The sequence below is a fragment of the Neomonachus schauinslandi genome, chromosome 2 (genome assembly GCF_002201575.2).
Source record: "Neomonachus schauinslandi chromosome 2, ASM220157v2, whole genome shotgun sequence".
In the NCBI taxonomy this organism is placed as follows: domain Eukaryota; kingdom Metazoa; phylum Chordata; class Mammalia; order Carnivora; family Phocidae; genus Neomonachus; species Neomonachus schauinslandi.
In genome coordinates, this window is record NC_058404.1 from 78,719,864 (window position 1) to 78,733,826 (window position 13,963).

The 13,963-nt window shown below is 39.3% G+C and overlaps 1 protein-coding gene across 1 annotated transcript in view; it reads left to right on the top strand.

Annotated features, from left to right (window-relative positions):
* Nucleotides 1-13,963, top strand: part of NR3C2 (nuclear receptor subfamily 3 group C member 2) — a 330,651-nt gene that overhangs the window by 251,779 nt on the left and 64,909 nt on the right. The window contains 3 exon segments of the mRNA XM_021698802.2: nt 10,674-10,738; nt 10,740-11,025; nt 12,304-12,448. Of these exon segments, the coding sequence (XP_021554477.2) occupies nt 10,674-10,738; nt 10,740-11,025; nt 12,304-12,448 (496 nt within the window).

Consider the following 13,963-nt stretch of genomic DNA (forward strand, 5'->3'; position numbering starts at 1 on the left):
ACATTAAGAAATGCAGCTGGTTATAGAATGTCAGCAAAGCATTCATTCATTTATTTGCACTTTTTCCTCTTTGTTCAGTAAGCACTTATTTAACATCTACTGTGTGCTTCCATAAGTTCTAAGCATTAGAATACAGAATTGAAACAAATGAATATAGAGTATATCATTATGTTGGGCATGTCTCATGATCTTTATTCTCTATGATCATATCTGTAAAGGTAGAATAGTTGAATCTAAAAAAGAATTTCAAATCCTAACTCTGGGCCCAAAGAAATTACCATGAAAGATTACAAATTCTCTAATGGGAGGGTTATAGGCTTGATATCATCCCCCATTCAGTTATGGAAGTTAAAAATTATTATGGGCACTAAAAATGGTGTTTTACATGGTATGTGACGTGGAACGACATTGTCCATGTGAAAATCATAGCACAAAATTGGCCCCAACCCAAATCAGCAATGAAGAACTGACTCCTAGCCAAGACCTCTGCTCTGGGGTTGACAGCCATGGGCCACCCCATAACACTAGAAGAGGCTCGTTCTAACACCTGCAAAGCCATCAGTCCAATTTTTCATCAAAGGCACCATCAATTCTTCAGAGCTACATAGAGGGGTGTTAAAAAATCACAACATGCTAGCAGACTATGTTTTAAACGAAGGGAAACCTGTCTTTGGAATATAAGCAGAATACTAATGGGAAAATGGCAGGCAATTTGTGAGAAGAAACCATAACTGTTTTTGTTTAATCTCCTTATTGTAAATGTGACATTACTTTAAAAATTACTAACAATAACATGAATCTGAATTACAGCATGAAAGAAAAACTTTGAGAATGGCCCAGTTATCCTTCCTGAACTACTTAAAGGGTTTCCAGAAGACCTCCTCAGGGCAGTCCGTTTTCCAGCTTTGATGGAGAAGGGTTGGCTTATTTTCATCTAAATCTATGGTTCAATCTCCTATGTGAAGGAAAAATAGATTATAAGGAATCACAGAATATAAAAAGGGATTTAACATTTACTCCTCCTAAAAGTTTCTTTTTATGGGTTAGCATCATATTCATTAAGAATTTTCTTGGGGCGCCTCAGTGGCTCAGTCGTTAAGCGTCTGCCTTTGGCTCAGGTCATGATCCCAGGGTCCTGGGATCGAGCCCCACATCAGGCTCCCTGCTCCACGGGAAGCCTGCTTCTCCCTCTCCCACTCCCTCTGCTGTATTCCTTCTTTGACTGTGTCTCTCTCTGTCAAATAAATAAATAAAATCTTTAAAGAATTTTCTTGAGTTCTTTCTGCCCACGGGTCTTGTCCACCACCTTTTTTGCCCCACGGGGGGGAAAAAAAAACTTTCTTAAGTTCTTTCTTGGACCTTTTTTTTTTTTTTTTCAAATGTGGCTAAATGATATAAAATTGAGATGACTTTAAATTCGAAACTTAAATGGAAAGCATATTCTTTTAAAGATGCTTTTGTCCCGCCTGCTGTGCTGAATTAGCTTGTGAGAGAGCCACCAAAGCTCTGGAATTTACACTGTGGCAGAATACCAGATGAAAAAAATAGCTGTTCGTCTTCTAAACAGAACTGAGAGGTCAGGCATGTGTGTCCGCCCCCACCCTGGCATGGCTCTGCTCACCACCAGGCAGCTAAGAAGGCTCCTCCTCAGCGGTGACCTGAGACCTGCCAACACAAGACATCATCAGAGTGCCTCAAAATGTTTTAGCGCTAACCCTGTGTGCAGAGGAAAGCTGGAATGAAAACACGAGAAGCAAATGCAAGAGAATCACTTATTCAAAAAAGGCCATTTGGTTTGGCTCCGCTTTATCTGGGAGTTTCCAGACCAATTCAGCCTGTATCCTGAAGAGATCCCAGCCTAGAAAAATAAATTTTTTTTCAAGTACATGCAGCATTGGCTACTATTAATTCTTAATTTAGACTTATTCTGATAATGTCAGTGGAATAAAATGTAGAGTAATATTTATTTAAAATGCATGAAAGCTACAAACATTGACATTTGTCTTCTCTTTCCTCAGGCCTATTTAATTTCCCCCCCCCCCAACTTGATGGCATCCTTTTACCTCATTAACATGTTTACTTATCCTTTTTTTCTATTAGTGTTAGCTTCTAATATGAAGATTTTTAAAAATTCTGCTTGGCTTCTTTGTCTTGCATTTTTTAAATGTAAAAATACTAGAGTGATAGTGCTCAGAAATGCAGAATGTTTTCTGTTATGCCAATTGTGAAAAATACGTGTTTATATCAATTCATGAGATTATTATTCTGTGTTTGGTTATCTAGTTCACCAATTCTTTTTCTTGCTAAGAAGTTTTAATAATTTTTAATCGTTCAGTTATAATCTCAACATTGGTAGTCACAACTAAAACCTCGTCAGTTTACTTTTATGTAAGTGATGTAAAGCACTACTTATAATTTGATTAAAATTGAGATGACTTTATATAAAATATGCTGTTAAGTAATAGTCCTTAAAAATAATGAAAACTATAATGATGTGGCTCTAAGTAATTATTTTACAAAAAGAATATTGAGCTAAGGCTAAAATATTTTAAAGAAAACTGGTCTTGGAGACAAAACTATCCTCCTAGTCTGCATATTTTTCCATCCCACTCCATAGTTTTTCTTTCTTCGGTACACAAATAGTAGTCATTAAAAAAAATCTGAAATTGAATTTAGGTAACTTCCCTCATTGCATTAGAATTCTGGAATACTTGCGAGTTGTAAGGTCACTGGGTACAATGAAAGGGACCGAGATGAAGAAGCCATTGTAGTGAAGTAGGAGCAAATGCTAAGAGGGAAAAACAGGACAATTGAAACATGCCTAAAAAGTGATGTGCAGACAAATGTTAAAGCATTATATTTTCAGTGTTCTCTTAGAGCTTATTTGTAGAATTTTTTGCTGAAAATGTAAAGAAAAATGCCATTAACCTAGGGTAAATAACCTGATATACCTATTGGGTAAACTTGTTTATATATTTATAAATATAAATAAGTAAACATGTATGTGTGTGTGCGCCTGTGTGCATGTGTGTGTGTAATACTACTTAAGGTAGATCCCACTTAGCTGGCTTTCTGGTTTGAGGAGGTATGCCTGGGGCCCTTTTTGTGGGTTTTCTGCCCAGCATGTGTCCTAGCATCTGACCAGTTCTTTTTGGCCTGAGCCAAAGGAGGATCACGCGAGGGTGCAGGAAGGCACAGTAAATTAAGCGGGGCACTGTAGTCTGTTTCCAGGTCACTGCCTTCTGCCTCTTTCTCATACCTTGCTCACCCTTTGACCTTGTTAGAGCAGTAATGTTTCTTCATAAAACATTCTTAATGAGACTATTTACCTTGCATACCCAATGAGATCATGCTTCATGTAATAAATTCTGTGCTCAAACATATGCCAAGAAGGCAACTCTTGCAGCTGTTAAAGAATTAACTTTTTGACTGAGGGAGGGGCCTTTTGCTTGGCAGCCACGGCTATCATGACCCTGTTCTTCTTATTTTAAGTATATTATAAAGCTAGATGGAGGTTTTCCTCTCCTTTTTTTCCCCTTTTGCTAATTTGTTTGTGTTTTGTTTTACGTCCACATATCTGTCGATCTTGAGCATAGCATAGTTATTCCTAAAGAATGTGAAATTTACAAAGCAGATAAATAATATGTATTTCTTTCAAGAATGTTCATCTGATTTCAAAGATCTGTTTGTCCAAAGAACTCAACTCTCAGTCGCAACGGAGCTTAGGACCTTTATTTTTTATCAGAAGTAGTGAGTTCGGGGCGCCTGGGTGGCTCATTCGTTAAGCGTCTGCCTTCGGCTCAGGTCGTGATCCCAGGGTCCTGGGATCGAGCCCCGCATCGGGCTCCCTGCTCCGTGGGAAGCCTGCTTCTCCGTCTCTTGCTCCCCCTGCTTGTGTTCCCTCTCTCGCTGTGTCTCTCTCTGTCAAATAAATAAGTAAAATCTTTAAAAAAAAAAAAAGTAGTAGTTAGTTCTTCCTCCCCAGTGAATACTAGTTTTTATACAGCCAGTTTGAATTCTGTATCTTTTGGTACCATCTTCCATCAGAATGAAGGTGCCCTCACCTGAGCAAAAGCATAAAGCCTGGGACACCTGCTACAGCAGCAGCAGCCCCCAAGTACCCCAAAGTTGACCGTTCTGCCCAGGGAATGAGGAGACAGAATACCTGTGTATTGGTACAGGTCGTAATATGCCCCCTACTGAAAAGACTAATCTCTTCAATAGAGGCCACCTAACGGTAACCCTGCTGAACTCGTCGATGGCATTGGAGGGCCAGGCCCTTTTTCACCCCCCTTTGACTTCTTGATTTGATGTCACCTGCACACGTAATGGGGCTTCTCTCTTCTGTTCTTCCACTGTCATTACCACAGCTCAGCACCCTCCCCCTCTGCCACAGCCCCGTCAGTGCCTTGTGGCCCTGTGCAAACCACCGTACCGTCTGTGATGGTGGGGACAGCAGTACCAGCCTCACAAGGCACTTCTGAGGATTCAGTGAGATATTTTACAAGATACCATCCTAGCACTTAACAGATTCTCAGTGAATGGCAGCTCTTTACTATCACGAGTTCCCCACTAAGGAAATTAGTTTAAGGGAGTCCCAGCCTGGCCACACCTGGAAGACCTGCTGCGTCACCTTCGGAACTCTGGCCCAAGGTGGAACCCTCTCCACACACAGCCTCCTTGTACACACATTCCCGAGTCTGACTGGCATTAAAAGAAAAAAGGGAGGGGAAAAAGTGTTGCTAAATAGAAGAGGAAAAAATAATATTTATATACCTACAGAAAATATAAATGCCATAAAAACAATCATTAATCATCTGTCTAGCCCCAGAAGTACCTTGTAGGCAGAGGCTTGCGTTGCACCTTTCCAACCTCCTGTCTCCAGCAGGGAAAGTAGCAGAATATGTCATTGGGGGTTATCTTCCAGAACCTTGTTACTATCTCTGCAAAATTAGTAGACCCCCTATTCTGGCTGCCTCAGATTCCCTTGAGTCTCTCTGATGAGATTTGGCTTCTGGTGTGAGGGACTCTCCTCTTAGAGAAGTCAGTGGGGCTTAACTTTGGGTGGATCCCTACACAGGAAGGTGGCCTGGCCCACGTGGGTCTTCAGTGTAACCTGAATCACACCAGAAGCAAACCAGAGCATGGTGGGAATTAATGCAGAGGGATACAGGAAAACGTAACCTCCAATAGAAAGATAAAACAACTTCTCCCTCCCATCGTCTGACTCTCCCAAGTATCTTGTCAGTACCACTGATCCCACACTTATCATAGCCTGCTTTACAAACCTAATTACTTTCTTATGTATGGATCCAACTTCCTTCCCCAAGGTTCTCATCTCTTGTCCAGGCTCCGATACTGTTATTCAACATTGCACTGCTCCCAGAACCAAGACTCCTTCTACACAGTGGGTAGATACTGGTTATTGGCTAAGTAGTAAAGAAACATGTTCTCCAATAGCAACAAAATTATATTTATTATAGATGTGAAGATATCTATGGATATTTATACACACATTAAAATATAATATATGGATATCCACTAATTTGGAACATCTTTTCCCCCAGGTTTATTGAAGTTATGATTAACAAATAAAAGATTACATGTATTTAACGTGTACTGTGTGGTACTGTGATATAAATAAACCTGTGTAATGATTACCACAAGCTACTATATCCATCACCTCATACAGTTACCATTGTGTGTGTATGTGTGTGTGTTGTATGTGTGTGTGTGTGTGTGTGTATGTGTGGAATGTCTTTTAAAGTGGTCAGAAGTTGGGTTTGAGTTTGCCTTGGCATATTTTCTGTGTTACTAACATCAATAATGCCTGTTAATTTATTAAATTATGTACATTACTGTGAGAATGTTTAGAGATACTTTTTAAAACACCCTGTTTTCAAGTTCTTTAACCACTCAAGGAGTATTTATAAACAATTGAAATGCCACTTTTTTATTATCAGTTGAGAATCTACTCATTCATTCATGAAGCAGGGTGCCCCTGGATGCTTACCCCAGTTCCAGGGGTGTGTATTGTCTTGTGAACAATAGATGCTCTTTTTCCTGTTAGTACCAATGGGAGAGGTTTTGCTGTGAAACCAGTTAAACCTGTAGAAAGATGACATTCCTTGCTTTGGTTTTACGACACAGAAATACTTGGTTTTCCCCCCAGCTCTCTGAGTATGCCATTTCTGGCAATAGAAAGGCAAAAAGCAGTTATGCAAATAAAGAGGATGAGGAGGAGAGGAAAACATGAGCAGGGCAAGGGTGGCAGGAGAAATGGTCTGTTAAAAGAGGGATGATGAGGTGGGTGCTGTTATTGTCCTGTGGGTTCATTCCAGAAATTATATTTGGCCTGTGAACAGAAAACACATGTTTACATATAACCTGAGTATATCTTCTCTAATATTTACTGCTGAGACCTAAATTTCAAGACATGGCATGGAGCATCTCCAAAATGACAGAACTCGGGGCGCCTGGGTGGCTCAGTCGGTTAAGCGCCCGCCTTCGGCTCAGGTCATGGTCCCAGAGTCCTGGGATCGAGCCCCTGCATCGGGCTCCCTGCTCTGCGGGAAGCCTGCTTCTCCCTCTCCCACTCCCCCTGCTTGTGTTCCCTCTCTCGCTGTGTCTCTCTCTGTCAAATAAATAAAATCTTAAATAAAATTAAATTAAATAAAATGACAGAATTCTCACTTTAAATTTTTCCAGTGAAACACTGTGATTGAAAAAAATCCCATACCAGTCTTTATTCTAACTCCAGAAGAAGAAGAAAAGCTGTCCTAATTACCCATTTCTAGGACTAAAATATCTTTAACTGAACATACTTGAGAAAGATCACGATGAAAGTACTATGAGAACCTAGTTTACCCCCTCATTTTACTATGAGATGCAAGAATGATAGAATTCCTAGCCAGCCATCATTCTACCCAACCCGTAGTTTGTCAAAAAGGTATCTTACAGGTCCTATCAGCCTCAGAGAGTAAACCAAAAAGGAAGTCTTGCCATACTACGTTTAAGGCCTTTGTGAAATTGTGAGAGCTCACTGGGAATTTTTCACACTTTTTAGAAGGTCCAGCCAGATGCTCCCTGCTTGCTTCTGCATATTGGTCAGGATGGGAAGCAGGGCCTCCCCATTGCACAGCTCCTGGGGGAGCAATTCATGGAGAATCTATAGAGTTCTGTCTCCCAGCAGTGCCAGGAAAAAGTGGCTGCCAAGATGCTGTTAGTAATTAAGGACTTGGCAGCTGAGGGCAGCCAGTAAGCACATACTAGTTATTGTAACATCCAGGTAGAACAAGGGAAACTCCTTTAGGTTTAAGTGGGACTGGGACATGTTTGCAGTCACATTAATGCACCCCCCCCCCCCCTTGCATGTGCACACACCCACCCACAGCTGTCGCTGGCACTTAAGAAATGAAGTGTGGCTCTGGCCACCTGGGAGCATGCGTTCCCAAGCCCAATGCCCATTAACTCCATGTTAATTTAGTAAGGTGGTTGGTAGGCAGTGTTAAGACCCCAAATTTTTGTTCACTGATGCTTTGGATAAACATGCTTATTAAGGATCTTTGGCAAAAGATGTTCCTGTGTAATTAGCAAACATCTTAATTATACACTTGGACTTGAAGCTTGTGCTAATCTTAAAGTATAAAAATGACGCGAATTAGGTAAAGAGAAAAGGATTAGAAGGGAAGCCACATAGCGTAACTCCATTACTAGAGTGTAATAATTTATTCACGTTTATTAAAATTTGAATTTGAAATAAATTCAACATATATTGAGTACCCATAAACACCATGGAAAGGATGTTATAGGAACACATGAGACACTATTACCAACTTTTAGGAGCTTTCATTTTAGAATATAGCGTGTATTAGAAGAGCAGCATAAAATTTCCAAGCGTTTTAGAAGGACTACTTTGAGTAATAAAAGTGTAATTAATTATGTAACTCCCCATGCTTTTAGAAAAGATATTGGATGAATACATGTGGCTGCAGAATCTGCACACTGAAAATATTACCCTGAGCTATTTTACAGAGTATTTATTACTCGATGTCAAGTGTGTCCCACATACATCCACAAAATCACAGGGTAAAGTTAAATGTACCTGAAATACCAAGCAGAATGTTGATAATCTGCTCACTAGGTTACAGGCTGCGGGACATAGCCTTGTGGATAAGTGCTAGAGAAAGCGTTAAGCTCTCTTCTTCGTGATATTTCATGACATTGACCTTAAATCAGCCAGGAGAATAAACACAGCATTATAGACCTAAGGCCTAAAACAAATAGGAGTTCTATAATTAATTTGCAAGCAAATATCACTTTTAATAAAAGTTGAAAATATAACCCTTGGCTATTTCTAGTCAATCAAATTATGGTTATCATCAGATGTAGTCCTACAACAAATGAGGACATTTTAATGAACTGGAATATTTTAAATATTTTCAAAATTATGGAAAGAATGGAAGTACCATTGAAATATTATTTCAGACGTTAGTAATAATTTCCAGTGTGTTTTTACTTTTCTTACCCAGTTAGCCCTCTACGAGCTAGGAGAGGGAAGCCTCATCAACTCCATTTTTCAGATGAATCAGTTGAGGCTTAGAGAAAAGTTCATGTGACACAGGCAGTTCCAAGTATCTGATTCCCCAAGTAATCACCGTAGGCTATTGAGAGGCACCTGGCTGATTTCTTTTCTTGGTGGTCTCTCACTCATCCATTCTTCAGAATCATCTGAGTTCCCCACTGTAAGCTCGGCACTCTTGGGCAGGACTCGTTCGCAGCTTCCTGTTAGCATATGTGAATATGATACATTTGCTTTTCATTGAAACAGTTCCGAAAAATCAGATTTTTCTGCCACAAATCTTTTATTGAAGGAGGTACTCTATAAAGAAATGAAATGTTTTGAAATGACTTTTAAAATTGTTCTGCTAATTTTAAACTCCTTAAAGATAGGAATTATATCTTTTAAGCCCAGTTCCAATGTTTAATAGTTGTGTGGCAAAGAGATCTGTTGTTGGCTAGTGCCTTGTCTTGTATCTAAATTGGTAAGTGTTTCTGTGATGAATGTGGTAAATATTAGTGGCCACGGTTGTAATCATGAATGGTTGTTTTTTAAAATCAAGTTAATTAGTGTGGCATATTTCTACTCTACATTAAATTTGTATTCTACAAATCCCTTACATCTTAGAACTAAGTAGTAGGTGGCTGGTCTTTCAAGAGTTTTGAAATAAAGTCTTCAGTAAAATTGGAAACCTTGCATTTGCAAATAAGTTATCACTATAGCTCGAAGTTCAGTTTGGCATTTCTAAGCTTTCTTTCCTTTTTATCCATTCAGTCATCCATCCATCCTCCCAGGTACCTGCCCATCTCTCCACTCACCCCATGCACCTGCTGTCCACCCCTCAGCCCTCCCATCTGCCTTCCAGTCTCCCTTCCGCCTCCCCCAGTCTTTCATTTCTCATTGTCTATTTTAAGGGCCCTTAGAGGAAATGAGAAAGAAAAACAGTTGTTATTAAACTTAATACTGACCCTTTGGTTTTCATTAAAATGACCACATTATATTTATTGTCCAAAATGTAGCACTTCTAAGAGTAAACAGAGTGCTACTGGTAATCATGCTGGGACAACCAGCATAAACCAGGACTGTTCTGGGCAAATCAGAACATAAGGTCACTCGTACATAATATGTTCTCCTAAAAATCTAAAGTGGGATTCCATTATAGTATTGTTATATTTTTTTAGTTCTAGATTATATGATATGTGAATTGTTTATATTAAAAAAATAGAGTGAGGCAGATTTTTAAAGATTTTTTATGTGTGTATTGGTGTAACTTAAACCTGATTTTTTTGTAGCATTAATTCCTGTACGTGTAGTAGTTAGCTCTCTAATTTGAAATCATCTAGATATTTAATTTATTCCCTTTTGTTGCCTTGCTTTGGGGTTGATTGCTCTCCCATTAATTCAGTGGACATCTACAAATCACTGTCTCCAGATATAGCATGTACCAAGGTGCCAGAGGGGCTGTAAACAAGGAGGGACACCCAATCTTTGTGTTTCGGCAGTTCACAGTATAGCTAAGGGCTAGCAGCATTTACACCAAATAACTGTGCATAAGCCAGCAATGGACCAGCACATGGACCAGAACAGGAAGAGTAAGTGGTAGAGAAGCACCAAGAAGAACTAGTAAAGGGGCCAGGGAGAGCTAATTCGAGGAAGCAGAGACAGCACTAGAATAATAAGACCCATTCTGGCACTTGTTGGCGACTTGTTGGTGGATAATACCAGGAATTACTGGCTTCTGTAAGATTTAACTGAGGCATATGTAACTTATTAGCATACGAAGTAATTTTTCCTTCCTCTGAACTCCCATCTCTCTCATGTGTTAGCTGTGTGATTGTAGACAGATTTCTTAACCCTCTGGTCTGTTTCCTCATTATAAAATAAGAATCTTAATAGTACCTACTCATAAAATTGTTAAATTGGTTAATTGATATGAAACAGGACTGTGCCTGGTATTAGAAAAATACTGAAAAGGGACTGTTTCTGTTAGTATAGCAAGACATCTTTCAAAGAAAAGTAATCCGTTTCAGTCAGTGTTTAATTGTAACTTACCTCATGTAATGTATCCCAAACATAATCTAAATTTACCCTTATTGTTTATAATGTTTTACAGCTCGAAAGTCAAAGAAGTTGGGCAAGTTAAAAGGTATTCACGAGGAACAGTCACAGCAGCAGCAACCCCCCACCCCCACCCCCGCCCCCCCAGAGCCCCGAGGAAGGGACGACGTACATCGCTCCCGCCAAAGAGCCCTCAGTCAACACAGCGCTGGTTCCTCAGCTCTCCACAATCTCACGAGCACTCACACCTTCCCCTGTCATGATCCTTGAAAACATCGAGCCTGAGATTGTGTATGCAGGCTACGACAACTCAAAACCAGACACAGCCGAAAACCTACTCTCGACTCTAAACCGCTTAGCAGGCAAACAGATGATCCAAGTCGTGAAGTGGGCAAAGGTACTTCCAGGTAGGACCGCCTCTCCTGTCACGGTCTGCATCCTGAACTAGAGAGGTCAGGGCAGCAGATTTCACCATCTCCAGCAGTGCAGTTGGAGTTAGCTTCCCGTTAAATCCTCATACCAGATTTGTTTCAACAATATCAAATTAATCGAGTGTGTAAGGAAACTCTGTTCATGTGCTCATTTCTCCTGAGATGTTCAGGCTGCGGGTTCTATTATTAATATACATTTCTTGTGTTGATGATTGAAAGGGGACATTTCAGACCCAAAATATTTATAAGGTAAAATACATTCTGTTATGAGAGCACAAGGTGAGCCCTTTATCAGCAGCTTGTAACCAGGGCCAATCTAAGCACAGACAAGAAAACTAAGACCTGTCAAGTAAGTTGTATGAGACCCTGAAAGACTATTCTTTCTGAAAATACCATCTTACCTCCAGCACCCTTTAAATTGTCCTTGACATTCCTACTCTAGTCATTTTTTGTGCTCTAGAATTTTATTAATAAGGCCCCTATTAATCTACAGAAAAATCACTTAGACTGGCTATCCCATTGTCCCAGTTCATTAATCAAAGCAGTTTCTTGGATTATCTGTGGTCAGCCAGGGCCCTAAGAGAAAAGATTGGGGAAAGCTCCGATAGTTGTTTCTTTGAAGAGGAGCTTGCCCAGGTGAAACTGCAAATGGAAGAATACCATGATGCCCCTGGGAATACAGGGGATGAGAAAAGGAATAAAAGAAGGGCTAACTTAGGCCCAGATGGGAAGACTGTGGGAGAGGTACCAAGGATCCTCATTCTACTTCACAACTTTGTTGGAGTCCAGTATTACCCCCAGAAGAAAGGAAACAAGGAATGATATTTTTTCAACCACCCCAAATTCACGAAATTTAAAATCTTCCACCATGATAGCAGAAATGCAGGAGTTGACAGTTAATTACTAAAATATTCCTTATTTTAATGTTACTGTGAGTAGAATGAAGCAAGTTTTACAGGTTAATATAAATTCTTTCAGTGTAACCAATGGTTTTAGACCGTTATCCACAATGAAACTGCCTGAACTCCCTGGTTTTATTTGTCCTGGCAGTTCACCCTCATTGAAAATTTGGGGTGAATTTAGAATGAAACGTTGAACAGGGCCATGCCCACGGTAGGTGCTCCTTAAATGACTGTTGAACTAATTTGAGTCTGTTAGTGACAGGTGACTGTTTGGGGTTGCCTTAAGAAGCTTCTTCCTGGAATGTACTTAAATGCTAAGTGTATTTCTGTGATTAATTGTTCTGTTCTTCAGGATTTAGAAACTTGCCTCTTGAGGACCAAATTACCCTAATCCAGTATTCTTGGATGTGTCTATCATCATTTGCCTTGAGCTGGAGATCGTACAAACATACAAACAGCCAATTTCTCTATTTTGCGCCAGACCTAGTCTTTAATGAGTAAGTACCTATTAATTAGCCTTCATAAAATAAACTGCAGAGTTATTTGTTATGCTTTTTTTTATGATTTCTAAACGTAAATCATATGTGTATTTGTGAAAGAATCCACTGACACTAGCTAGCATTTTTAAAAGGAAAAAATCCTATCATTTAAGAATTTAAAAATTACTTTTTGCAGAATTACCATGCACATGTCTGAGTATATATAAATCAGTATATATAGTTCTCATATAATAGTATGTGGGAATTGTCCCAAAAGAAAGATGATCCAGTTGGCTCTAGAAACTTGACTGGTACAAAGCCACCATTAATAGAAAACAGTCTCTTTTGGTATCTCCTCCAGTTGAGAAGACTATCTAATTTCTAGGAAATGTGAATGTATGAAGTGCCAGTTTTTGCATGCATTCATATAGTGGTTCTATGGGTAACAGTATACAGCTACTCAGTGTGTTTTCATGACACTCAAAATTACCCTTCTTTGCAATCATAAAAAAAGCCAAAATGTGGTAGTGAAACATCTTTAGTTTTATGATGCATTTTAAAAGATCAAAAGAATTGTAAGATTTCTTTGGCCATGAATTCCTTCCTACGTTAAGTTTACGCTTTTTGCATTCTACATTAGCACATTTCGTGTATGTTTATTTCTGGCAGTGCTTCTTTGTCATTGTTGGGTCAAGAAACACCTAATATAAAAAAGGAACTTTTGAATTATGACAGTAGCCACAGCCATATTCTAACAGATGGCTCTCTCTAGATATGAAAATAGGGGTTTTCAGTAAGGAAGGAAGCAGATAAGAAATAGATCGGTGATAAAGAAAAGCAATGCAAAAGATGAGAAGTGGACACATAGTGCCAAGATACCTAAATGGTACCATAGCAATTTCCCTACGAAGTCCAGTCACCCCAATATGGTAGGTCACAAAGACCATTTTATTCCAGTGTAAATTAGGAACATCAGCTGTTGGTTCTCAGGGTGACCCTTCTTCTGGCGATTAGTCAGAAAGAATAATTCTACTGCATAATTTTTCACCAAAAGCATGAAGTGAGGCCAAACAACTGACATGCGCATTTTCATTTACTTGTTTTCCTCATTAGTCAGCTGATATTATTAAATAGTAAGCCTGTTTTCAAATATGGTCTATAAACCAAAAGGAAAACATGTTCCTTGTTTTAAAAGTGTGGGTAAACAAGAATCTCTCATGCCATCCAGCATGTTTTCATTTGATTTTAACAGGAGCTTTAAATGATCCATTCAGTCTTCTTGAGTACATCTATTAATTTTTTCCCATAAAATACATCTAAAAATTTTCCATTTGAGCCATTTGTAAGTGTATAGTTCAGTGGCATTAATTACATTCACATCGCTGTACAACCATCCCCACCCTCCGTCTCCAGGACTTCATTGTCCAGACAAAAACTTTGAAGCCCTTAAACAAGAACTCCACAGTTTCCCCTCCCCCAAACACCTGATAACTCTAGTCCATTTTGCCTATTCTAGGTAATTCATACAAGCAG